At 47.3% G+C, this 27,409-nt stretch overlaps 1 protein-coding gene across 3 annotated transcripts in view; it reads left to right on the forward strand.

Moving 5' to 3' along the window:
* Positions 1-27,409, forward strand: part of CCDC117 (coiled-coil domain containing 117) — a 72,744-nt gene that overhangs the window by 44,085 nt on the left and 1,250 nt on the right. Inside the window, exons 5-7 of one of the 3 annotated variants that reach the window (XR_001712614.4) lie at positions 5,085-5,292; positions 23,402-23,553; positions 24,890-24,973. Coding sequence is in view for 1 of the 3 variants with exons in the window: in XM_009438080.4 (XP_009436355.1) it covers positions 5,085-5,229 (145 nt within the window). In the remaining 2 variants the exon portion in view is untranslated. Of the gene's footprint in view, positions 1-5,084; positions 5,333-23,401; positions 23,554-24,889; positions 24,974-27,409 lie in introns of those variants that run through there. The other 2 variants (XR_001712615.3, XM_009438080.4) reach the window with 2 other exon arrangements.

Consider the following 27,409-nt stretch of genomic DNA (forward strand, 5'->3'; position numbering starts at 1 on the left):
TCATGACAACTGCAATAAATTGATATTTCTAGCATCATGATCGTAACCACTGCCAGAAAACCTTGGATTTGGGGTCATGCATTCATCCTGAACACTGATGCCTTTATCTTGCTCTCAGGGGACCAGAATCCAGAAGAGGAGAGAGACATGCAAATAGTTCCAATGCAGTGTAACTGTCACCATCCCTAAGTGGTGGTACTGAGGAAAGAGAAAGACACCTAACTCCCCAGGGCCATCAGGGAAGGCTTCGTAAAGGAGAGGATGTTCAAATGGGCTTTGAAGGATGAGTAGGAATTTGCACAGAATTTAGCTTCTTTTCTTCATGCCTCTTTTCCCTGCCAAAGAAGCTAGAAGCCACCTGCACCTGAGATAGAATCTCAAAAAAGCAATAACAGTTCATCTAGTGCTAAAAATTACTTGAAACTAAAGAAAAAAATATTCAGCCTTTAACACCTGCTACTGTCCCCAAGGCAGTATAAGAAGATCCTTCTAGATTTTTTTTCTTTTTCTTTTTTTTTTTTGAGACGGAGTCTCGCACTGTTGCCCAGGCTGGAGTGCAGTGGCACAGTCTTGGCTCACTGCAACCTCTGCCTCTCAGGTTTAAGCGATTCTCCTGCCTCAGCCTCCCAAATAGCTGGGGTTACAGGCGCCCACCACCACACCTGGCTAATTTTTTGTATTTTTAGTAGAGATGGGGTTTCACTATGTTGGCCAGGCTGGTTTCAAACTCCTGATCTCAGGTGATCCACCCGCCTCAGCCTCCCAAAGTGCTGGGATTACAGGCATGAGCCACCATGCCTGGCTGATCCTGCTAGATTTCTGTCTATACTTATTTTAACTCTTGTCCTTTGTCTCTTTCCTGCCTTCACTCCAGCCCCTTCAAGACTCCCTTAATATTTCTCTTTTAACCAACTTTTTTTTTTTTGAGATGGAGTCTCGCTCTGTTGCCCAGGCTGTAGTGCAGTGGTGTGATCTCAGCTCACTGCAACCTCCGCCTCCCAGGCTCAAGCGATTCTTGTGCCTCAGCCTCCCGAGTAGCTGGGATTACAGGCGCCCACCACCACGCCCGCCTAATTTTTGTACTTTTAGTAGAGACGGGGTTTCACCGTGTTGGCAACTCTGGTCTCGAACTCCTGACCTCAGGTGATCTGCCTGCCTTGGCCTCCCAAAGTGCTGGGATTACAGGCGTGAGTCACCTCACCTGACCTTAATAAACAACTTGTTTTAAAAATGGGAGGCAGGATGTGTGTATGTGTGTGTGTGTGTGTGTGTGTGTGAGAGAGAGAGAGAGAGAGAGAAAGAGAGAGAGAAAGAGAGAGAGAGAGAGAAAGAGAGAGAGAGAGAGAAAGAATATCCTTCCCCCACCTCTGCAATTGGCCTTAAATTTTACACACTCACCACCCCTACTTCCCTGCTTTGATGCTGTCCCTAAAGCAGTGGGAAAGAGCTTCAAGTCTCTGGGCTTGACCAGTGTTTCAGCTCTCCCTTGGAGTCCCGGGAAACGTATCTCTTGGGATCAGGAGCTGGGATGGAACCCAGGGCTCCTGAGATGGGACAAAGCTATGCTCTGTGCACCTGTCTTGCCTCCTCACTTTGTACAATGAGGTAGGCAACCTTTTGTATTTCCTCTTGTTTTCTTTCCGCACCCCACTTGGCGTGGCAGCCATAAATCCAGTTTCCTCCTTGGCATTTCTTAAATGTGTTCTGCCTGAATTAAAAACTGAAAGGGGGGAGGCCCAGTAGACCTTGAAATGTTCAGCTTGCTTTCTGTCCTTGGCCACTGGCTTGACAGGTCCCACAAGCTCTCCTGGGAGAGTGAGCAGCTGATGAAATCCCAGAGGCCCTGAAACCTCCCTTCCAGTAAGTGCCCATGTTTGCATATCCTGGTTCAAGAATAGGAACTGCTTGATGGAAACTGATCAGGGAGCTAAAATTACTGATTAAGTGGATTTGCTTCCAGCTGCAGGCAGTGGCCTTCCTGAGAAAGAGGGAATCTGTAGGGCTGTTTTTACAGATTAAGATCTGCCTTGTTTGTTCACTTTCTATTTCTAAAAGTTCTTGGAACCCTTTTCCAGGAAGAAGCCAGGTAAAGTCAGAGTAGGGAAAAACAGTAAGCCTTGTTTTTGTCCTCTATACTTTAAAGCTTCCTTCATTTTCAAAGAGACATACATGAGATATCTGAAATAAGTCAGCTTTAGGAAGGATAGCTAACGAGTGTTGGATGTATGCTAGGCACTGTGTAAGCACTTGGCATCCCTTCTCTCTTTGGTTCCCGCAAGTTAGGAATTGGCCCCTTTTCTCAGAGGAGAATGAGGCCCTGTGAGGTTAAGCCGATGACCATGAAATTGTCAGTGGTGGAACTGGGATCTTATTATTATTATTATTTTGAGACAAGGTCTCACTCTGTCGCCCAGGCTGGAGTGCAGTGGTGTGATCACAGCTCACTGCAGCCTCTACTTCCCAGGCTCACGTGATCTTCCCACCTTAGCCTCCCAGGCAGCTGGGACTACAGGTGTACACCACCATGCCCTGCTAATGGAACTGGGATTCAAATCTAGATTCCTTGCCCCGTGTCCTGGAGGTTGCCCAGGCATGGAAAAGATCCAGGCCTGGTCCACTGCTTTTAGACACTTCTCAGGCAACCCCCTTTTTCAGTAATTTGCATTTGATTAGATAGAAACTGAAAACTCATGCCAAGGTGTCTGAAACCAGCAAAAGAATGTTTTTTCATCTTTGTTCCCATTCCTTGGTTGGAGGGGGTGCTGGGTGACATTTGCTGTGCAAACAATAGCCCAGAAGCCGGGCAGAGTCCACACCTAGCTGAGTAAATAGCACCTGAAGGCCCTGGCAGGGCATGCAAGCTCCCCAGGGGTGCCTTGCTTTGAGAGACAACCATGAGAATGTGCCCTTGGACTGGAAGCCAGGAATCCAGAGCTCTAGTCCTAGTTCTACTGTTATTAACACTTGCACCTCTCTGTTCCTCATCTTTGAAGTGAAGAAAACCAAGTTGATGATGTTTGAGGCCTGAGGCTGCAGGGGTCAGTTTGACTTAGGCAGTGCAGCCTGGTGGTTAGGCACACACAGAGTAGAATCCAGTTGCCTGGCGTCCAGTATGAGCTTCATGGTTGGACAAGGTGGCTCATACCTGTAATCCCAGCACTTTTGGAGGTCAAAGTGGAAGACCAGAGTGGACAACAGAGCAAAACCTCATTTCTACAAAAAATAAATAATTAGCTGGGCAGGGTGGTGTGCACTTGTAGTCCCAGCTACTTGGGAGGCTGAGGTGGGATGGGAGGATTACTTGAGCCCAGGAGTTCAAGACTGCAGTGAGCTATGATCACACCACTGCACTCCAGCCTGAGTGACAGAGCAAGGTCCCGTCTCTTTTTAAAATTTTTTTCTGAGACAGAGTCTTGCTCTGTTGCCCAGGCTGGAGTGCGGTGGCACAATCTCATCTCACTGGAACCAGGTTCAAGTGATTCTCCTGCCTCAGCCCCCTGAGTAGCTGGGACTACAGGCAAGCACCACCACAACCGGCTAATTTTTGTATTTTTAGTAGAGATGGGGTTTCACCATGTTGACCAGGCCAGTCTCAAACCTCAAATGATCTGCCCACCTCGGCCTCCCAAAGTGCTGGGATTACAGGTGTGAGCCACCGCACCCAGCCAAGACCCTGTCTCTTAAAAACAAACAAAAATGGCCAGTGCAGTGGCTCATGCCTGTAATCCCAGCATTTTAGGAGGCTGAGGTGGGCAGATCACCTGAGGTCAGGAGTTTGAGACCAGCCTGAACAACATGGAGAAATCCCGTCTCTACTAAAAATACAAAATTAGCCAGGCGTGGTGGCAGGCACCTGTAATCCCAGCTACTTGGGGGGCTGAGGCAGGAGAATCACTTGAACTCAGGAGACAGAGGTTGCGGTGAGCTGAGATCGCGCCATTACACTCCAGCCTGGGCAACAAGAGTGAAACTCCGTCTCAAAAACAACAACAACAACAACAAAAAACTGCTTTGGGCTGGGCATGGTGGCTCACACTTGTAATCTCAGCACTTTGGGAGGGAGGCAGCCTGGGCTCAAGTGATCCTCCCATGTCGGCCTCCCAAATGTGAGCCATTGTGCCTGGCCCCAAATACCACATTTTTAAACAAAGAAAGATCAATACTCTTGGTGTTTCCTTTTGCTGCAGGGTCTGATGTGGTGTGTACAGCACTGCTGTCCTGAGTCCCTTGGGGGCCTCTGTATTAGACGTGGCATCACATGCCCCCAGCTAGTGTTCATCATTATCTCTCATGTGTGGTTTCTCCTTCCCCTTCCCATCAAGACCTTCCATGGGGACCAATTGGCCTTGTGTGCCCAGGACTGAGGGGTTTCCTGGGATGGGGGATTTTCAGTGCTTAAACTGGGACAGCTCCAGCAAAGCAGGATGGTTTGTCACCTGATTAGAGAAAAAAGCAGGGACTGGAATTTTTTTTTTTCTTTTTTCTTTCTTTCTTTTTTTTTTTTTGAGACAGGATCTCATTCTTGCCTATGCTGGAGTGCAGTGGTGTGATCATGGCTCACTGCAGCCTCCACCTCTCAGGCTCATATGATCCTCCTGCCTCAGCCTCCCGAGTAGCTGGGACAACAGACATGTACCACCATGCCCAGCTAATAGGGACTGTATCTTATGTATGAACCTTTGTAACTCTCAAGCCACTTGATAGCCCTCAGTAACTATTATTGGCCAAATTTGTCCTTTTTGGCAGAGCACCTGGCAGGGACTCAGTACATCCCTAATCAGTTGCTCATCTGAGGCACAGAAAGGTTAAAAGTGATGCAGCCAGGACCTGCTGGCAAATCCCCATGGCTCCAGCACCAGGCCTGTCTGGCTCCTGAACCTCTGACCTACTGCTGCTCATCCATATCTATCTCCTGAGACCTCGAGACATGAATCCACCTTGGGTAACCTGTAAAGACTTATTTGCCTAAAACCTGCCCAGGAGTCTTAATGTCCCCATCCCGTTTTAATAGATGAACACTTTGCTTTTGGAAACTTTCTGTTCCTTGGATATTGATGGTCATATTGCTTCTGGAATCATTACAGTGTGCCTTCAGCCAAAAGCAGAACTGGAAACATCCTAAGTGGGCCGGTAACGAGGCTAGCTCTGTCGACTAGTTCAAGACCCCTGAGCGCTTTGGGCCTGAGGTTCCTCAGCTTCCAAGTGAAAGGCTTCGACTTGGCATTCTAAGAGACAATCTCTGTGACCATCAGTTTCCTCATCTGTAAAACTGGCATCATGATAACTTTGAAGGTAATTGTGAAGATTAAAGGGAGTCATGCATGTAAACCACCTTGCATAGTCCCTTGTGGGAGTTCTTGGTTTTTTGTTTTTTGGGGGTTTTTTGGTTTCTTTGTTTGTTTTGAAACAGAGTCTTGCTCTGTCGCCCAGACTGGAGTGCAGTGGTGCAATCTTGGCTCACTGCAGCCTCCACCTCCCTGATTCAAATGATTCTTGCACCTCAGCCTCCCGAGTAGCTGGGATTACAGGTGCCTGCCACCATGCCCAGCTAATTTTTGTATTTTTAGTAGAGACAGAGTTTCGCCCTGTTGGCCAGGCTGGTCTCAAACTCCTGGCCTCAAGTGATCCACCTGCCTCGGCCTCACAAAGTGCTAGGATTACAGGTGTTAGTCACCTTGCCCGCCCGGGAGTTCATTTATTAGCTTGTTTTTCCTTCTCCTTCTCCTCTTAAGTCTAAACTGCAGTGATTTTATGATTCCACTTTTCGAGTCAGTGCCCCAGATGGTTTGCTCATTCATTCATTCACCCCAAAAAATGTTTATTGTTCACCTACTTTGTGGCAAGCATCACACTAGGTACTGGGTGCTAAGCATATGGTGGTGGGCAAGAACCTCTCTAGAAAACATCAGAAATTGTCCAGCAATCCCCAGCAATGCAAAGAAAGACACAGCAAAAAGATGCATGATCAAATGCATCCAGAAGTCTGAAATTATAACTTTTATAATTGTTTCAAATGAATTCTGAGTAGATGCTACTTAGCAGGTGGCCACAGTTCTCCCCAGTAGCTGCTGTTCCACTTAAGACACCTGCTGCTGTTTCCAGGATGCTAACATTTACTTTGGTCTTTATGTCAATGTCATTTGCAGAGAGAGCCAGCTGTGTGGCTTTTTCTCTTTCAACATTGCCACTGAATTGTGCTTTGTTGATAGAAATTAAACACTGCTCACGTAGATAGCATCAGGGCAGCCTTCAAGACTGGTTTGAACAGGAACCTTCTGCCCAAGATGAAGAGTAGACTCTATCTTGGGGTTAGGAATGTTTTCCTTCTTTGTGGCTTGATCATCTGGCCAAATTTTACTTTACCTAGTGCTGCTTTTGTTCCCCTGGCTTTCCTTTCTTGGAGCCCTTTTAAAATAATCCTTCTCTGCTTGTGGGATTTTACCAGACAGTAAAGAACTGATGAACCATAAAAAGAAAAGGTTAGACAGACAGCAGATTAGTGGTTGCCAGGTGCTGGGGGTGGGGAGAATGCTGAGTGCTTCACAGGAATGAGGACTCCTTTGCGGGTAATGAAAATGTTTTGGAACTAGACAGAAGTGGTGGTTGTGCCGAATTGCGAATGTACTAAATGCCACCGAATTGTTCACTTTACAACGATTTCTTTTATGTTACATGAATTTCCCCTCAGTTACACACACACACACACACACACACACAAACTAAACTAAACTAAACTAATTATATTAAATAAGAGAAGCCAGGTACAAGAGTACAATCTATAAGCCTAGGTATATGAGGTTTGAGAACAGGCTAGAGTACACTATGGTGATGGAAATTAGAACAGTGGGGCGGGTGTGGTGGCTCACACCTGTAATCCCAGCACTTTGGGAGGCCAAGGCGGGTGGATAACCTGAGGTCAAGAGTTTGACACTAGCCTGGCCAACACAGTGAAACCGTGTTCTCTAATAAAAATAACAAAAATTAGCTGGGCGTGGTGGTGTGCGCCTATAGTCCCAGCTACTCAGGGGGCTGAGGCAGGAGAATCACTTGAACCCGGGAGACAGAGGTTGCAGTGACCCGAAATCACATCACTGTACTCCAGCCTGCGTAACAGAGTGAGACTCCATCTCAAAATAAATAAATAAATAAATAAATAAATAAAGGCTATTGGTCAAATATGAATTTCAAAGAAACAAATTACTTTTAGTATAAGTATATCCGACATATTGCATTGTTCATCTGAAAATCTGAAATTCAAATTTAACCAGACATTTTGTATTTTTACTTATTAAATCTGGCAACCCTATGTTTGAGACATTATAGGAAGTCCTATTGTCATTAAGGGATAAAATAGGGTGATCTATCTGGTAAAAAGAGAACAGATCTCTGTCTATCACTTGGTTCCCTAGAACCCTCACCTGTGTAGTTAAATTTGAAGTCTGGAAAAATTGAACCTAAGAAGCTCCAGATTTAGGTACCCCAGGCATGGCAGGGAATTGAGATAAGACTCAGAACTAAGAACTTTTATTGAAAGTCTGCATAATAAGGCTGGGTGCGGTGGCTCACACCTGTAATCCCAGCACTTAGGGAGGCTGAGGCGGGAGGATCGCTTGAGCCCAGGAGTTCAAGACCAGCCTGGGCAACATGGTGAGACCTTGTCTCTAAAAAAAATTTAAAAATTACCTGGGCATGGCGGCGCACCTGTAGTCCCAGGTACTTGGGAGGTTGAGGTGGGAGGATCACTTAAGCCTGGGAGGGAGAGGTTGCAGTGAGTCAAGATTGCGCCACTGGCGCCACTGTACTCCAGCCTGGGTGACAAAGCGAGACTCCGTCTCAAAAATAAAAAAAAAATAAAAAAGGATTGTGTCACTGCACTCCAGCCTGGGCAACAGAGCCAGACTCTTTCTCAATAAACAAACAAACAAAAAAACACAAAGACTTCCAGTCCCCTTCATTTCTCCTACTCCCAGAAAGTTTGTGCCCAGACAGGAGATTGTAGGTTCTTCTCTAGAAAAACTGAGTTGTCTCAGATAAATGATCCCCACACACTCTCATTTTGGGAGTCATCAAAGGAAAAGGCAAGTTTCCCCTTGATCATTTTGCAGGAAAAACCAAGCAATTAATAAGTCCTTCATATATAAATAGAGAACTTCCCATCAGATTCCTATTTTCCTCATTCTCAACTTGGCCAAACACACTAATCAAGTGTCAGGATAAAATAAAGATTTTCTTCAGGGCCTGTGTGATGGCTCAAGCCTGTAATCCTTGCACTTTGAGAGGCTGAGGTGCGAGGATCACTTAAGTCTAGGAGTTCGAGACCAGTCTGAGCTGATCACAGTGAGACCTCATTTCTACAAAAAATAATAAAATTAGCTGGGCATGATGGTGTGCACCTGTAATCCCAGCTACTTGGGAGGCTGAGCTGGGAGGATTGCTTGAGTCCAGGAGGTCAAGGCTGCAGTGAGCCATGATCACTACACTCTAGCCTGGGTGACAGAGCGAGACTCCAACTCACCAAAAAAAAAAAAAAAAAAAGACATCCACAGATGCATTTTTTAATAAAAATAGCAATAGGTATATATTTAAAAAGTAAAGAAATGAAGAAAATGAGGCAGGTTAAACAGGCTTGGTGTGGTGGCTCACACCTGTAATTCCAGCACTTTGGGAGGCTGAGGTGGGAGGATTGGTTGAGGCCAGGAGTTTGAGACCAGCCTGGGCAACACAATAAGATCCCCCCGACCCACCCCCGGCCCCCATCTCTATTTTTAAAAAAAGTTACAGGAAAAACGAAAAGTTATAAAAGAATGAAAGTGTAATCATCATATACTATGTGTCTCAGCTATGAATAATAATTACATAATCACAATAGTGTGCACGCTGTAAACATTTAATAAAAATAGTGACAAAATATATTAGGAGAAGGGGGAAGGTGGGAGTGGTGGTAAAAAGAAAATTCATCACTCATTTGGAAATCAATGAATAAAGTCAAAAACTGATAAATCAAGATAAAGCAAAGTAGACATTATTTAGAATGGTGGCAGCCAGATGCGGTGGCTCACAATTGTAATCCAGGACTTTGGGAGGCCGAGGCAGGCAGATCGCCTGAGGTCAGGAGTTCAAGACCAGCCTGACCAATATGGAGAAACACCGTCTCTACTAAAAATACAAAATTAGCCAGCTCTTTAGCCATATGTAGAAAGCTGACACGGATCCCTTCCTTACACCTTATGCAAAAATTAATTCTAGATGGATTAAAGACTTAAATATTAGACCTAAAACCATAAAAACCCTAGAAGAAAACCTAGGCAATACCATTCAGGACATAGGCATGGGCAAGGACTTCATGTCTAAAACACCAAAAGCAATGGCAACAAAAGCCAAAATTGACAAATGGGATCTAATTAAACTAAAGAGCTTCTGCACAGCAAAAGAAACGATCATCAGAGTGAACAGGCAACCTACAGAATGGGAGAAAATTTTTACAATCTACCCATCTGAAAAAGGGCTAGTATCCAGAATCTACAAATAACTTAAACAAATTTACAAGAAAAAATCAAACAACCCCATCAAAAAGTGGGCGAAGGATATGAACAGACACTTCCGAAAAGAAGACATTTATGCAGTCAACAGACACATGAAAAAATGCTCATCACTGGCCATCAGAGAAATGCAAATCAAAACCACAATGAGATACCATCTCACACCAGTTAGAATGGCAATCATTAAAAAGTCAGGAAACAACAGGTGCTGGAGAGGATGTGGAGAAATAGGAACACGTTTACACGGTTGGTGGGACTGTAAACTAGTTCAACCATTGTGGAAGACAGTGTGGCGATTCCTCAGGGATCTATAACTAGAAATACCATTTGACCCAGCCATCCCATTACTGGGTATATACCCAAAGGATTATATATCATGGAATTAGAATGATCAAATTACTTGGCTACTGAACTATTTTGCATGCTTATTTCTTATTTAGGAAAACTGGGGTTAGTTTTGGGGCTCAGAACACCAAGAGGGAGGAGGCAGGAGAGAAATGGTAGGATTGGGGGAAGAGTTGTCCCAAGCAGGGGACATTCTCCTCCACCTTCTCCACTGTCTCTAAGTCCTGGAGCCGCCTAGAGGAACCACAGTACTAGGGCCAGCCTCTTTTCTTGCTACCCTTTGCCATTTGAGGTTACGGATTCCAGGCACCACACAGCGGCACCCTCCAAAAGTCTTCTGCTCCTCACCCCCTTATCTCTGGGAATCTTTCAGGCACTGCTTCCTGAACCTAGTGGGTGGTCACGCTTGCTCTCAGATGCTCATCCTTGGCTTCTGGTCTGACTCTTGCCCAACACTTACTTTCCTTTTTTTTTTTTTTTTTTCTTTTTCTTGAGATGGAGGCTTGCTCTGTTGCCCAGGCTGGAGTGCAGTGGCGTGATCTCAGCTCACTGCAACCTCTGCCTCCCGGGTTCAAGCAGTTCTCCTGCCTCAGTCTCCTGAGTAGCTTGGATTACAGGCACCTGCCACCACTTCCAGCTAATTTTTGTATTTTTAGTAGAAACAGTGTTTCTCCATGTTGGCTTGGCTGGTCTCAAACTCCTGACCTCAGGTGATCCACTTACCTTGGCCTCCCAAAGTGCTAGGATTACAGGCGTGAGCCATTGCGCCTGGCCCAACACACCTCATCTTTTATGTATGTATGTACTTATTTATTTTTATTTAGTTATTTTGAAATGGAGTCTCACTCTGTTGCCGTCTGGAGTGCCGTGGCACCATCTCGGTTCACTGCAGCCTCCGCCTCCCAGGTTCAAACGATTCTTCTGCCTCAGCCTCCCCAGTAGCTGGTATTACAGGTGTGTGCCAACACACTCAGCTAATTTTGGTATTTTTAGTGGAGACAGGGTTTCACCATGTTGGCCAGGCTGGTCTTCAACTCCTGATCTCAAGTGATCTGCCCACCTTGGCCTTCCAAAGTGCTGGGTTTACAGGCCTGAGCCACCGCACCCAGTCTTATTTATTACTTTTTTTTACACTTCATCTTTTAAGTGCAAAAGAAGACTGTATTCATTTGAGATTCCTCTTCCCAGATTCATCCCTATCCACTTTAGGACATCCTCAGACCCTAGTAGATCTGAGCTTTCTCAGCCAACCCCTCAGTTGTGCCACTGTCTGCAATGCACTAAACGTCTTTTCCTTTCACTTTCTCTAGAACCAACTAGAGACATATTTGTCTATGTATGTACCCCACATATTTGTACCTTCCTAATGGTCCAATTGTTTAACAATTAATGTCGATATTTCCCCTAGGAAATTCCTACTGACTCTAAACTTCCTTGACATATATATATATATAAATATATATATATAAATATATATATATATATATATATGTATATGTTTCTTTTTTTTTGAGACGGAGTTTTGCTCTTGTTGCCCAGGCTGGAGTGCAATGGCGCAATCTGGCCCCACTGCAACCTTCACCTCCTGGGATCAAGTGATTCTCGTGCCTCAGCCTCCCAAATAGCTGGGATTACAGGCATGCGCGACCGTGCCCAGCTAATTTTGTGTTTTTATTAGAAACAGGGTTTCATCATGTTGGTCAGGCCGTTTTTGAACTCTTGACCTCAAGTGATCCACCTGCCTTAGCCTCCCAAAGTGCTGGGATTACAGGCATGAGCCACCGCGCCTGGCCGACTTTACAATATTTTTATCAACAGTGTTTTATTTTACTGTTAAAAAAATAGCTTCTAATAATGTAAATATAATTTTTTTTTGATGGAGTCTTGTTCTATTGCCCAGGCTGGAGTGCAGTGGTGCCATCACAGTGCACTGCAACCTCTGCCTCCTGGATTCAAGCAATTTTCCTGCCTCAGCCTCCTGAGTAGCTGGGATTACAGGCGCCCGCCACCACGCCCAGCTAATTTTTGTATTTTTAGTAGAAACAGGATTTCGCCATGTTGGCCAGGCTAGTCTCAAACTCCTGACCTCAGGTGATCCGCCCCCCTCGGCTTCCCAAAGTGCTGGGATTACAGGTGTAAGCCACCGCGCCCAGCCTTTTTTTTTTTTTGAGATGGAGTCTCGCTCTGTTGCCCAGGCTGGAGTTCAACGGCATAATCTCTGCTCACTGTAACCTCCGCCTCCTGGGTTCAGGCAATTCTACTGCCTCAGTTTCCTGATTAGCTGGGATTACAGGCACCTGCCACCACGCCCGGATAATTTTTGTATTTTTAGTAGAGAGGGGGTTTCATCATGCTGGCCAGGCTGGTCTCGAACTCCCAATTTCAGGCAATCTGCCCGCCCCGGCCTCCCAAAGTGTTCGGATTACAGGCGTCAGCCACCGTGCCCGGCCTTGGATCCACTTTTTATGAGAAGCTGGTATTTTTACCAATCCCAGGTTTTTGCAATTCACAATCCCACTTTTTAAAAGTGGGGAGGGGAAATGTGTCCAAAGCTAGGTCAATTTTTGCCAAGAAAGAATATTTGGCGAGAAGCGATCATCTATTACCATTCAAAAGAGTAGGAAGAACATGATCTCAGAATATTGGATGGACTTTTAAATTTAGTACATTACGTTTTTTGAAAAATGCCCTACATTGTGCTTATTTTTCTCATTTGTCTGTTTTCATGTGGTTTGGCCCCTGGGAACCAAGAGGCCAATGCGATTGGCGATGGCACCGCAAAGAGCTGCAGGGCCATCTAGTGGCCAGTTGTCTTCACTGCACATGCGATGATGGTTCTATTCAGCAGATCCCCAAAACAAAACCCTGTAACCCACACCCAGGTTGATCCCAGTGAGGATCAGCTTTTGCCACTTTCAAACATTTGTAAAATGTTTGACATTTGTTTTGTAAACATTCCTTCAGCTTTGCACTTAAAAAGATTGCCTCACTATAAATCTGAAAATTAGCTTTCCAGCCATTGAACGGTGATTTTGAGCCACTGTTTGCCAAATCAGACAGGCCTGAGTTAGTGCTTGCTGTTGGGTGACCGGGCAAGTTACTTAATCTTCCTGACTTTCCATTTCCTCTTGTGTAGCAAAGACAGGACTGTTCTGAAGATGAAGGCAAGTGTGCATGTCATGTATGTGCTACTGTTCCTGACAAATAAGTGTTTGCTACTGATTTAACACCTCTAGAAACAAAGTCCAGTCAAGGGACAGAAACCTAATCAAACAGGCTGAAGCGAAGGCTTGTTATACGAAACCTGAGCAGCCGAGTGCAGTGACTGACGCCTGTAATCCAAACACTTTGGGAGGCCAACACAGAAGGATAACTTGAAGCCAGGAGTTCAAAACCAGCCTGGTCAACATGGAGAGACCCCCATCTCTACAAAAATTTTAAAAAATTAGCCGGGTGCTCTGGCATGCATCTGTAGTCCCAGCTATTCAGGAGGCTGAGGCAGAGGATCTCTTGAACCCAAGAGTTAGAGGCTGCAATGAGCTGTGATTACAGCACCATGCTCCAGCCTGGGCAATAGACCGAGACCCTGTTTAAAAGAAAGAGAGGCCAGGCGCACTGCTCATGCCTGTAATCCCAGCACTTTGAGAGGCCAAGGCAGGTGGATGGCTTGAGCCCAGGGGTGTTAGACCAGCTTGGGCAACATGGTGAAACCCTGTCTCTACAAAAAATAAAAAAAATTACAGGCATATTAGCCCGGGCCTCTGATCCCAGCTACTCGGGAGGATGAGCTGGGAGGATCACTGGAGCCTGGGAGGCAGATGTTGCAGTGAGCTGAGATCGTGCAATTGCGCTCCAGCCTGGGTAATGGGAGTGAAATCCTATCTCAAATAAAAAGGCAAAGCACATTTTTATTAAACCAGAGAAACATCACAGACATAAAACAGTAAAATAGATTATTCTCAGATTAAGCTTGGTGAAGACATATCCAAGTTCACATTTTTCTCTAATTCTTTCCCATCATCATACTGGTCCAACCCTATCCTCAGATTTTGCTTAGAATACTTCTTTATGGGCTGGTCACAGTGGCTCATGCCTGTATTCCCAGCACTTTGGGAGGTCAAGAAGGAAAGATCACTTAAGTCAGGAGTTTGAGATCAGCCTGGGTAACATGATGAGACCCCATCTCTACTAAAATTAGAAGAAAAAAAAATCCAGTCATGGTGGTGCACTCCTGTAATCCCAGCACTCATGCAGCTGAGGCAGAAGGATCATTTGAGCCCAGAGGTTCAAGGCTATGATTAGGCCACTGCAGTGCAGCCTGGGGACAAAGCGAAACCCTGTCTCTCTAAAAAAAAAAAAAAAAAAACTCAAAGAATATTTTTCTGAGGTGGATGCTGTTGTCTCTGAGGTGGGTGCTGTTGTCTCTGTGGTGGGTGTTGTCTCTGAGTGGGTGCTGTTGTCTCTCTGGTGGATGTTGTTGTTTCTGAGGTGGGTGCTGTTTTCTCTCTGGTGGGTGTTGTTGTCTCTGAGGTGGATGCTGTTGTCTCTGTGGTGGGTGTTGTCTCTGAGGTGGGTGCTGTTGTCTCTGAGGTGGGTGCTGTTGTCTCTGGTGGGTGTTGTCTCTGAGTGGGTGCTGTTGTCTCTCTGGTGGGTGTTGTTGTTTCTGAGGTGGGTGCTGTTTTCTCTCTGGTGGGTGTTGTTGTCTCTGAGGTGGATGCTGTTGTCTCTGTGGTGGGTGTTGTCTCTGAGGTGGGTGCTGGTGTCTCTGTGGTGGGTGCTGTTGTCTCTGTGGTGGGTGTTGTCTCTGAGGTGGGTGCTGGTGTCTCTGTGGTGGGTGTTGTTGTCTCTGAGGTGGGTGTTGGTGTCTCTGAGGTGCGTGTTGTTGTCTCTGTGGTGGGTGTTGTTGTCTCTGTGGTGGGTGTTGTTGTCTCTGAGGTGGGTGCTGTTGTCTCTGTGGTGGGTGCTGTTGTCTCTGAGGTGGGTGTTGGTGTCTCTGTGGTGGGTGCTGTTGTCTCTGTGGTGGGTGTTGGTGTCTCTGTGGTGGGTGTTGTTGTCTCTGTGGTGGGTGTTGTTGTCTCTGTGGTGGGTGCTGGTGTCTCTGAGTTGGGTGCTGGTGTCTCTGTGGTGGGTGTTGTTGTCTCTGTGGTGGGTGTTGTTGTCTCTGAGGTGGGTGCTGTTGTCTCTGTGGTGGGTGCTGTTGTCTCTGAGGTGGGTGTTGGTGTCTCTGTGGTGGGTGCTGTTGTCTCTGAGGTGGGTGTTGGTGTCTCTGTGGTGGGTGCTGGTGTCTCTGTGGTGGGTGTTGTTGTCTCTGAGGTGGGTGTTGTTGTCTCTGAGTTGGGTGTTGTTGTCTCTGAGGTGGGTGCTGTTGTCTCTGTGGTGGGTGCTGTTGTCTCTGAGGTGGGTGTTGGTGTCTCTGTGGTGGGTGCTGTTGTCTCTGTGGTGGGTGTTGGTGTCTCTGTGGTGGGTGTTGGTGTCTCTGAGGTGGGTGTTGTTGTCTCTGTGGTGGGTGTTGGTGTCTCTGTGGTGGGTGTTGTTGTCTCTGAGGTGGGTGTTGTCTCTGTGGTGGGTGTTGGTGTCTCTGTGGTGGGTGTTGTCTCTGTGGTGGGTGTTGTTGTCTCTGAGGTGGGTGTTGTTGTCTCTGTGGTGGGTGTTGTTGTCTCTGTGGTGGGTGTTGGTGTCTCTGTGGTGGGTGTTGTTGTCTCTGAGGTGGGTGTTGTCTCTGTGGTGGGTGTTGTTGTCTCTGTGGTGGGTGTTGTTGTCTCTGTGGTGGGTGTTGGTGTCTCTGAGGTGGGTGTTGTTGTCTCTGTGGTGGGTGTTGTTGTCTCTGTGGTGGGTGTTGTTGTCTCTGTGGTGGGTGTTGGTGTCTCTGTGGTGGGTGTTGGTGTCTCTGAGGTGGGTGTTGTTGTCTCTGTGGTGGGTGTTGGTGTCTCTGAGGTGGGTGCTGTTGTCTCTGTGGTGGGTGTTGTTGTCTCTGTGGTGGGTGTTGGTGTCTCTGAGGTGGGTGTTATTGTCTCTGTGGTGGGTGTTGGTGTCTCTGAGGTGGGTGTTGGTGTCTCTGAGGTGGGTGTTGTTGTCTCTGTGGTGGGTGTTGGTGTCTCTGTGGTGGGTGTTGGTGTCTCTGTGGTGGGTGTTGTCTCTGATGTGGGTGTTGTTGTCTCTGTGGTGGGTGTTGTCTCTGAGGTGGGTGCTGTTGTCTCTGTGGTGGGTGTTGTCTCTGAGGTGGGTGTTGTTGTCTCTGTGGTGGGTGTTGTCTCTGGTGGGTGCTGGTGTCTCTGTGGTGGGTACAGTTGTCTCTGGTGGGTGTCTGAGAGGTTACACACACAGCCGGGGTGGCCCAAGGCCAGTGACTGACTAATGGGGTGCTGCATAAAAGCCAGCCCCTGACCTCAAGGTGGGGCCAACACTGCAGCGCTCCCCTTGGAATCAGGCTGTGGTCAGACCTCTCCTGAAAGCACATGTTTGCTCAGCTCCCTCCCTGGCGCTGTTCCGCTTTCCTCACTTCCTTGCAGTTTTCTCCCTAGGGCCTCCCTCAATAAATCAATTGCATGGGAATTCCTGCTTCAGTCTCTGCTTCTGGGAGCCCAGCCTAAGCCTTTAAGAGTGGGTTCCCACTGTGAGCCATCGTAATCTGGAGTAGGGTTGTGGAGTTAGACAGCTAGGGAAGAACTGGAGGTGATGATGCTAGCTGGGGCCATCCAGGAAGGGTATCAATAGAGTCCTATGAAGAAACACATCTTAGAGGGGAAGCAAAGTTTGATGTTACCTCTGTCTCACTCTAAAGCCTGGATTTGTAACCATGACCTTGTACTATTATTCACTCTCTGCTTATAATGTTTTTTGTTTCTGTTTTTGATAGAGTGTCTTGCTTTGTCACCCAGGCTGGATTGCAGTGTTGCGAACATGGCTCACTGCAGCCTCCACCTCCCAGGCTCAAGTGAACACCTCAGCCCCCAAGAAGCTGGGACTACAAGCATGCACCACCACACCCTGCCAAGTTTTGTATCTTTTGTAGAGACAGGGTTTGGTTATGTTCCCCAGGCTGGCCTTAAACTCCTGAGCTCAAGCAATCTGCCTGCCTCAGCCCCCCGAAGTGTTGGGATTACAAGTGTGAGCCACCATGCCCGGCCTGTAAAGTTCTTACAGTTTTAAACCGAGACTTTTCAAAAAATCATAAGAAGGCCTGGTGCGGTGGCTCACACCTGTAATCCCAGCACTTTGGGAGGCCGAGAGGCAGGTGGATCACCTGAGGTTAGGAGTTCCAGACCAGCCTGGCCAACATGGTGAAACCCCATCTCTAGTAAAAATACAATTAGTCGGTCGTGGTGGTGGTGCCTATAATCCCAGCTACTTGGGAGGCTGAGGCAGGAGAATTGGTTGAACCCAGGAGATGGAGGTTGCAGTGAGCTGAGACTGTGCCACTGCACTCAAGCCTAGATGACAGAGCGAGACTCTGTCTAAAAAAAAAAAAATTCATAAGAACATCTTCCTTCATTAACATAGCTTCTAGGGTGTGGGCAAGGCCAGTGTTCTGTGCCCAAGAAAGTCTGCTGGGCACACTGTGACCTTCACTGAGTCTGCTGAATCAGCCCACTTTGACTCAGCCCAGATATCAGAATAGCAGGGCAGTGGGGATGGTGTTGGGATAACAGCTTAGTTATATGGGAAAAAAAAAAAGGAATGGTTTGCTCCATCACATCAAACTGTAAATAAATTTCAGATGCATCCAAGCACTATATGTAAAAATGAAATGAGGCCGGTGGGGTGGGTCCTGCCTGTTATTCCAGCACTTTAGGAGGCTGAGGTGGGAGGATCACTTGAGCCCAGGAGTTGAAGACCAACTTGGGCAACATGACAAAACCCCATCCCTACAAAAAAATTTTAAAAATTAGCTGGGCATGGTGGCATGTGCCTGTAATTCCAGCTACTTGGGAGTCTGAGGTAGGAGGAACGCTTGAGCCCAGCAGGTCAAGGCAATAGAGCAAGACCCTGTCTCAAAAAAAAATTAAAAAGAGAAAGAAAGAAAGAAGAAGAAGGAAAGAAGGAAAGGAAAAAAGGAAGGAAGGAAGAAAGGAAGGAAGGAAGAAAGAAAAAGAAAGAAAGAAAAAGGGAAGGAAGGAAAAGAGAGAGAAGGAAGGAAGGAGAAAAAGAAAAAAGAAAAAAGAAAAAGATGCAAAAGGTACCAATCAGGAGAAACATCATTTGCTTTGCATCAAAATTAAAAGCATCTGAATGAAAAAGCACATTATAAACAAAGTGAAAAGTGACAGCCTTGATTATTGGTAGTTGACAGTGACTGTTTCTGACCCACTCTGTGGTTCTCACTTATGAGCGTCTCATCCCTCAAGCCATTTCCTCCCCTGTCGCCGCATCTGTATCTATGCCACCAATACCTGGATGAGACTAAGCGGTAGACCAGACCCCCAGTCTGGGTTCAAGCACTGGTGAGGCAGATGGACTCAGCTGGAATTATTTTCACTTTGCTTTTTATTTTTTTTCACTTGTTTTTTAGAGATGGAGTCTTGCTCTTTCTCCCAGGCTAGAGTGCAGTGGCACAATCATAGCTCACTGCAGCTTTGAACTCCTGGCCTCAAGGGATCCCCTTGCCTCAGCCTCCTAAGTTGCTGGGATCACAGGTGTGAACCACCATGCCCAGTGTCATTGGCTTTTCTACAGGACCTGCCAAAGAGCTGTGTGAAGGAGATACCTTAGACCGAGCATACTTCCTGGCCCTGGGCACAGATCCTTGGTCCTCAGACGCGCATTTGAAGTCCGGCCTCAGCTGCCCACATGGGATGAGGAATGTGCCCCGTCAGAAAGGTCTAGATCTCTGGGGGCTACTGCCATTTATCCCTTTTATTCTGGGAGAAGGTCCATGTCAGCCACCACGAAGTAAGCGTAATGTCTGAGCCACAGGTTGAAAATTTCTTGCTGTGCAACAGTTAACAGTTACTTCTGCACTTTATTCCTCACTGTGCTATTAGATGTACTTGAGGTTTCAATGCAGCAGGGCTGGCCTGGGCTACCATGGACAATACATAGTTTTTAAAATTATTATTATTTTTTAGGCCAGGCGCAGTGGCTCACGCCTGTAATCCCAGCACTTTGGGAGGCCCAGGTGGGCAGACCATTAGAGGTCAGGAGTTTGACCAGCCTGGCCAATGTGGTAAAACGCTGACTCTACTAAAAATACAAAAATTAGCCTGGTGTGGTGGCGAGTGCCTGTAGTCCCAGCTACTTGGGAGGCTGAGGCACGAGAATAGCTGGAACCTGGGAGGCGGAGGTTGCAGTGTGCTGAGATCACTCCACTGCACTCCAGCCTAGGCAACAGAGTGAGTAGTCTCAAAAAAATTATTATTGATATTTTTATTCAAATTTTTCTTTTGAGACGGTCTTTTAGTAGAGATGGGGTTTCGCCATGTTGGCCAGGTTGGTCTCGAACTCCTGACCTCAAGTGATCCGCCCAGCCAATATTTAATTTTTAATTGACAAAATTTGTCTATATTTATGGTACACAACATAATATTTCGAAATATGTATACATTGTGGGATGGCTAAATCAAGCTAATCAACATATGCTTGCCTAACATACTTATCTTTTGTGTGTGTGCGTGGTGAGAAAACTTAAAATCTCTCTTAGTAATTTTCTTTTTTTTTTGAGACAGAGTCTCACGCTGTCACCCAGGCTGGAGTGCAGTGGTGCCTTCTCGGCTCACTGCAACCTCCACCTCCCGGGTTCAAGCGATTCTCGTGCCTCAGCCTCCCGAGTAGCTGGGACTACAGGCGCGTACCACAATGCCCGGCTAATTTTTGTATTTTGAGTAGAGACGGGGTTTCACCATGTTGGCCAACCTGGTCTCGAACTCCTGGCCCCAAGGGATCCGCCCACCTTGGCCACCCAAAATGCTGGGATTACAGGTGTGAGCCACCATGCCTGGCCTCTCTTAGTAATTTGCAAGTATATGATACAATGTTATTAACTATAGTCACCATATTGTACAATAAGACTGTACTTAGGCTTCAAAAGTTGAAAAGCAGGATGAAGGAAGAAAACTGCCTCATGTCAACTTCTATCCACACCTCCACCCATCTAACGAATACTTACCAATCACCTACTCCACCAGATAGCACCAAATAGCCAAGACAAAAAGCCCAGCCTTTCAGTCAGGATGATTTTGTTTACCAGTGATGGAACCCTACTTTGTGTGTGTGTATATGTGTGTGTGTGAGAGAGAGAAAGAGAGAGAGAAAGAGAGAGAGAGAGACCCATTTTATGTGGACACTTAAGGCCTGGGTGGAGTGAGCTGGGTGGCAGGCAAGTAGAGGGTCGCAGGCCCATGCCTGACTCTGGGAGGGGATGCCAGGCAGTGGGGACTGGCCCAGGCAGGCCAAGGGGAGTGCTGGAAGGGTGGCCCAGGCAGCCAGACCCATTGGGGGAAACTGAAGGCCAGCCCTTGGGAAGGTATCTAAGCCAGGGAGTGCGGGGCCAGAGCCTGGCCCAGGGAAGCAGGGTTGGGGCCTGGTTGGGGGCTCCCAGAGCCTAGAGGCTGACATCGCTGGGGGCCTCCCGGAGCTGCTGCTGGAACTCAAGGCATGTCTGCTGGTTGGATTCCAGCAGCTCCTGGAAGTGGATGTGGAGGTGGTGGTTTTCCTCCAGCTGCTCCAGACAGGAGTTGATCTGGTCCAGCATGGAGTTGCTGGCAGGTATTTTGCTTCCTCGAAGCTATCATTCTTGCCTTCCACTCCTGCCTCCAACAGCATTCCCGGGTCCCTTTTGGGGTCTGACATTGCAGTCTCAGGCTTGATCACATCAAGGGCCATGAGACCATGGATGGAACACAGAAACCATCATGCTGAAAGCCCAACAGAACCCTACTTAAACAAGCTTTAAAAAAAAAAAAAGTTCATGAAGGCAGGCACAGTGGCTCACATCTGTAATCTCGGCACTTTGGGAGGCTGAGGTGGGAGGATCACTTAAGCCCACAAGTTTCAGACTAGCCTGGGCAACATAGTGAGACCTCGATCTCTAAAAAATAAAAAAAAAATAATAATAATAAGTTAGCCAGGCCTCGTGGCACACAGCTGTGGCCCTAGCTACTTGGGAGGCTGATGTGGGAGCATTGCTTAAGCCCAGGAGTTCAAGGCTGCAGTGAGCTATGATGGGACTCCTGCACTCCAGCCTGGATGACAGACCAAGACTCTGGCTAATGAGTCATATAACTAAAAAGTCTGGAGATGAACTTCAAGTACAAATGGATCCAGGAACTTAAAAGATATCACCAGGGGCCGGGCACCAGTGGCTCACACCTGCAATCCCAGCATCTTGGGAGGCCGAGGCAGGTGGATCACTTGAGGTCAGGAGTTCGAGACCAGCCTGGCCAACATGCAGAAACCCCATCTCTACTAAAAATACAAAAATTAGCTGGGCATGGTGACACACGCCTGTAATCCCAGCTACTCGGGAGGCTGAGACACAAGAAGCGCTTGAGCCTGGGAGGCGGAGGCTGCAGTGAGCCAAGATTGTGCCACTGCACCACTCCAACCTGGGTGACAGAGCTCCATCTCAAAAAAAAAAAAAAAAAAAGATATCACTAGGGCTCCCCCAACTCCATCTTTATTTTCTTCCCTTTGTGCGTCAGCCTTGCTGTTGCCTGTTGCAGATGGCTTCCTCTACCTGGCCTGGGAAAATGGCAAGCAGCTCCACCTTACACTGTCCTTACAGCTTATGATCTTAGACGAAGTGAAGCCCCCTTTTTCCCAGTTTCCTTATATCAAGCCTCAGAGAAGTCTTTGATTGGTTCTACTGGGCTTACATACCCAGTCCTAAGCCAGTCTCTGTGGACATGGGGATGGGTGGTCTGACTGGCCAGCTTGAATCACAAGTCCAGCAGGATGGTGGTGGGAGAGGGACAGAGCACTATGATTGAGAGCTTCATCTGGACCACAGAAGGTGAGGACAGGTGGGCAGACAGGGGAGAACATGCCAGGCAGGGAAAATGATAGCCGTCCCTTCTAGAGCCTATAAGCCTTCCATATACTTCTGTTCCTGACCCCAGCTTCATTCCTTTGCTGCGCCCATCCATAGACTCTGTACACCCCATCTTCATATCCATTGTGTGTGTCAGATGAGGGTCTTGCTCTGTCACTCAGGTTGGAGTGCAGTGGCACAGTCTCAGTTCACTGCAACCTCCACCTCCCAGGCTGAAGCGATCCTCCCATCTCAGCCTCCTAAGCAGCTGGGACCACAGGCATGCACCACTACATTCGGCTAATTTTTTGTACTTTTTGTAGAGACAGGGTTTTGTCGTGTTGCCCAGGCTGGTCTTGAACTCTTGAGCTCAGGCTATCCACCCGCCTCGGCCTCCCAAACTGCTGGGATTACAGGCTTGAGCCACCACACCTGGCCCATTGTGTTTTATTGTTGGTTTCCTGCTAGGCTTGAAGCTCTGGCAGCGCAGGGGTGGTGCCTATCTCATTTACCACTAAGTCCCCAGGGTCTACAGGGCTGCGAGAATGAATGATAACAAAGACTGTATCCACACAGCCAAAGACTTAAAACAAGGGAAGGTAAATCTAAGCAACCGCCACTAGCATGATGAGGACTGCAGTCAGGGCAGGGACACAAAGGAGAGAGTTGCAGTGCTGCCTGGGCAGGGGTCTGGGTCAGAAAACAGAAGGTGGCCAGGCGCAGTGGCTCAAGCCTTTAATCCTAGCAGTTTGGGAGGCCAAAGTGGGTGGATCGTTTGAGCCCAGGAGTTTGAGACCAGCCTGGGCAGCATGGCAAAACCCCATCTCTGCAAAAAATACAAAAAATTTGCCAGGCGTGGTGGATTGCACGTGTAGTCCCAGCTACTCAGGAGGCTGAGGCGGGAAGATCGCTTGGCCCTGGGAGGCCCAGGCTGCAGTGAGCCATGATCACACCATTGTACTCTAGCCTGAACGACAGAGTGAGACCCTGTATCAAAAAAAAAAAAAAAAAGAAAAAGAAAAAGAAAAAGAAAGAGGAAGGGAAGGGAAGGGAAGGGGAGGGGAGGGGAGGGGAGTGGAGGAGGAAAAGAAAGAAAGGAGAGAGAGAGAGGAAAGAAAGAGAAAGAGAGAGAGAAAGAAAGACAGCTGGGCGCGGTGGCTCACGCCTGTCATCCCAGCACTTTGGGAGGCCAAGGCGGGAGGATCACGAGGTCAGGAGATCGAGACCATTCTGGCTAACACAGTGAAACCCCGTCTCTACTAAAAATACAAAAAAAAAAAAAAAAATCAGCCGAGCGTGGTGGCGGGCGCCTTAGTCCCAGCTACTCAGGAGGCTGAGGCAGGAGAATGGCGTGAACCCAGGAGGCGGAGCTTTCAGTGAACAGAGATCACGCCACAGCACTCCAGCCTGGGCGACAGAGCGAGACTCCATCTCGAAAAAAAAAAATAAGAAATAAATGGCAGAAAGAAGGAAAGAAAGGAAGGAAGGAAGGAAGGAAACGTGGAAGAGACATTTCTGTTTCTTTCCTTTTTTTTTTTCTTCTCCTGCCCAGCGCTTGGATGTCCCCCTTTCTCTGTTTATGGAGTTCCTTACTATATAATCTTGGAAGAGCCTGCTTCCCACTCCAGAAGCCAAAAACTCCAGATACCAGCTTGCCCCTGCCCCCAGGCAGCTAGGCTCAGCCACCCACCACATCACTATGAAGTAAGTCAGACAATACCTACTTCACAAAAGTCACTTTGATGGTTAAATGGAGTTTAAAAAGCATGCAGCTCAGGCCTGGACATCTACTCGACCCTTAATAGTTGTTGCTCCCTCCTCGACCCTGGGCAGTGGGTGGGAGGGAGAAGAGCACAGGATGGTCAGTGCCTGACTTTGACCCTCGGACTGCAGACACTATAGGGGGAGGAGTTTAGAAGTCCTTTTTGTTTGTTTGTTTTGTTTTTTTGTTTTATTTGTCTTTAAGACAGGGTCGGCCAGGTGCAGCGGCTCATGCCTGTAATCCCAGCACTTTGGGAGGCCGAGGCAGGTGGATCACCTGAGGTCAGGAGTTTGAGACCAGCCTGGCCAACATGGTAAAACCCCGTCTCTGCTAAAAATACAAAAATAGCTGGGCGTGGTGGTGCACATCTATAATCCCAGTTACTTGGGAGGCCCAGTTACTTGGGAGGAGAATTGCTTGAACCCAGGAGGTGGAGGTTGCAGTGAGCCGAGATGGCACCACTGCACTCCAGCCTGGGTGACAGAGTGAAACTCCATCTCAAAAAAAAAAAAAAAAAAAAGAGAGAGAGAAACAGGGTCTCCCTATGTTGCCCAGGCTGGTTTCGAACTCCTGGCTTCAAGTGATCCTCCTGCATCAGCCTCCCAAGGATGACAGCCGTGAGCCGCCATGCCCAGCCAAGGTCCTTTTATCTAAAAATTGAATATGCTGTATTGTAGTCATGAGAATGCACCACTTGGCCAGGCACGGTGGCTCATGCCTGTAATCCCAGCACTTTGGGAGGCCGAGGTGGGTGGATCACCTGAGGTCAGGAGTTCCAGATCAGCCCGGACAACATGGTGAAACCCCATCTCTACTAAAAATACAATAATTAGGCGGGCATGGTGGCGGGTGCCTGTAATCACAGCTACTTGGGGGGCTGAGGATGGAGAATTGCTTGAACCCAGGAGGCAGAGATTGCAATGAGCAGAGATGGTGCCATTGCACTCCAGTCTGGCCAACAAGAGCGAGACTCCATCTTAAACAAATAAAAAACAGAAAATGCACCACTCAACTTTACTGTTGTAGAGAACATAATAGACTGGCAGCCCCAGGTGCTGCCCCGCCTGGGTCCACTCAGCATTTGAGTTTGCACTGAGGCTTCCCAGCCAGCCAGTGACAGAGCACATGGGGTACTGGCCCATTCCTGGGAGACACAGGACACCTAGAACAGTCAGCTTTGGCTCAAGGACTCCATTAGCCTGGCTGAAACTTTATTAGATGTGCAGGGCCCTCTGAGGCTCTTCTTACCTAAACCTTCCTGCCTGTTTCTTTTCACAGGAGTAGACCTGCTTCGAGGTCTAAAGGACCCCCTGCCTCCTCTGCCTCTCTTTATCATCCACTGGTGTTTCTTCCACAAATCTTGTACGTCTAATCCCTTCTTTGCCCCTGCTTCTTGGAGAATTTGAAATGACACGTCTGTATTTTTTAGAACTTTATTTTTGTTTTTATTTTTTTGAGACAGGTCTCACTCTCACTCTGCCACCCAGGCTGGAGTGCAGTGGCTCAATCTTGGCTCACTGCAGTGGTGCAATCTCGGCTCACTGCAGCCTCCACCTCCTGGATTCAAGTGATTCTCCTGCCTCAGCTTCCCAAATAGCTGGGATTACAGGCATGCACCACCAAGCCTGGCTAATTTTTGTATTTTTAGTAGAGACGGGGTTTCACCATGTTGGTCAGGCTGGTCTCAAACACCTGACCTTAGGTCACCCACCTGCCTTGGCCTCCCAAAGTGCTGGGATTACTTGGCCTCCCAAAGTGCTGGGATTACAGGCATGAGCCACCAGGCCTGGCTTTTTTTTTTTTTTTTTTTTGAGACAGTGTCTCACTCTGTTGCCCAGGCTAGAGTGCAGTGGTACAATCATGGCTCACTGCAGCGTCAACCTCCTGGACTCTAGCAATCCTCCCACCTTAATCTCCCAAGTAGCTGGGACTATGGCAGCATGCCACCACATCTGGCTAACTAAAAACAAAAAAAAATTATTTGTAAAAACAGGGTTTTGCTATATTGCCCAGGCTGGTCTCGAATTCCTGGCCTCAAGTAATCCTCCCACCTTGGCCTCACAAAGCATTGGGATTGCAGGTATGAGCCACCGTGTGCGGCCTTAGAACTTTTTGCAGTAGAAGTTGGCATTGTCCAGGATGTGGAAATCCTACTAATTTATTCCGTTTCACCAGAGGAAATATATAGTTACCACCAGCAGGCAAAAGAACTTTTCAGGAACCTGGTGGCCAAACCTGGGCATTGTACATATGGATGTTGAAATCAACAAACATCAGTTGAAAATGTGGGTTGCTCCTGACTAGAGCCTAATAATAAATTAGAATGTGCCCAATATAAAAACCGCTTTGAGTAGGAGAGGTTATGGCAAGGGCAAAAAATGTGAAGCAACTTGTACAAAAATGCTGCAAATAGATGAGAAACAGAAGAAGCTTCCTGAAGTTCTTACAGTGGCAGCACTGATGTTGCTTCAGTCCATCACAAGCAGGCCAAAGCAAGGGGCTGAGAAAAAAGGCAAAATGCAAAATGATGAAGTTGGACTTCATCAAAATTTAAAACTTTTGTGCATCAAAGGACACCATCGAGAATGTGAAAAGGCAGTCCCAGCTACTCAGGATGAGCAGGGAGGATCACTTGAGCCTAGGAGTTCAAGGTTACAGTGCCCCATGATCATGCCTGTGAATAGCCACTGCACTACCACCTGGGCAACAGAGCAAGACTCCTCTAAAATAAATAAATAAAACTTAAAAATAAGGAAAGGGCCGGGTGCGATGGCTCATACCTGTAATCCCAGCACTTTGGGAGGCCGAGGCGGGCAGATCACCTGAGGTCGGGAGTTCAGGACCAGCCTGACCAACATGGAGAAACCCCGTCTCTACTAAAAACACAAAATTAGCCGGGCATGGTGGTGCATGCCTGTAATCCCAGCTACTTGGGAAGGCTGAGGCAGGCGAATCGCTTGAACCTGGGAAGCGGAGGTTGCAGTGAGCCAAGATCGCACCATTGTACTCCAGAGTAAAACTCTGTCTCAAAAATAAATAAATACATAAATAATAAGGAAAGAAAGAAAACCGGCCAGGTGCAGTGGCTCACGCCTGTATCCCAGCATGTTGGGAGAGCGAGGCAAGCGGATCGCTTGAAGCCAGGAGTTTGAGATCAGCCTGGGCAACACAGCAAGACCCTGTCTGTATGAAAAATAAAATAAAATTAGCAGGGCATGGTGGCGCATGTCTGTAGTTCCAGCTACTTGAAAGGCTGAGGTGGGAGGCTGGCTTGAGTCCAGGAGTTTGAGGCTACAGTGGGCTACGATCTGATCACACCACTGCACTCCAGCCTGGGCAACAGATTGAGATCCCATCTTGAAAAAAAACAAGAAAAACAAACAAAACAAAACAAAACAAAAAACAGAAAGTGAAAAAACAACCCACAGAATGGATGGAAGCAAATATTTGCAAATCATATATCTGATAAGGGTTTAGTATCCAGACTATATAAAGAACTCTTACAACTAAACAATAAAAGACAAATAACAATTTGTTATTAAAACTATTAAAAATGGGTAAAGGATTTGAATACATATTTCTCCAAAGAAGATACACAAATGGTAAGTAATCACATGAAAGACATTAAACAGGCCTGGCATGGTGGCTCACTCCTGTAATCCCAAGAGGCAGGTGGATCACCAGGAGATAGAGACCATCGTGGCTAACATGGCAAAACCCCGTGTCTACTAAAAATACAAAAAATTAGCCAGGTGTGGTGGCGGGTGCCTGTAGTCCCAGGTACTCGGGAGGCTGAGG

This window comes from Pan troglodytes, chromosome 23, assembly GCF_028858775.2.
Source record: "Pan troglodytes isolate AG18354 chromosome 23, NHGRI_mPanTro3-v2.0_pri, whole genome shotgun sequence".
Classification (NCBI taxonomy): Eukaryota; Metazoa; Chordata; class Mammalia; order Primates; family Hominidae; genus Pan; species Pan troglodytes.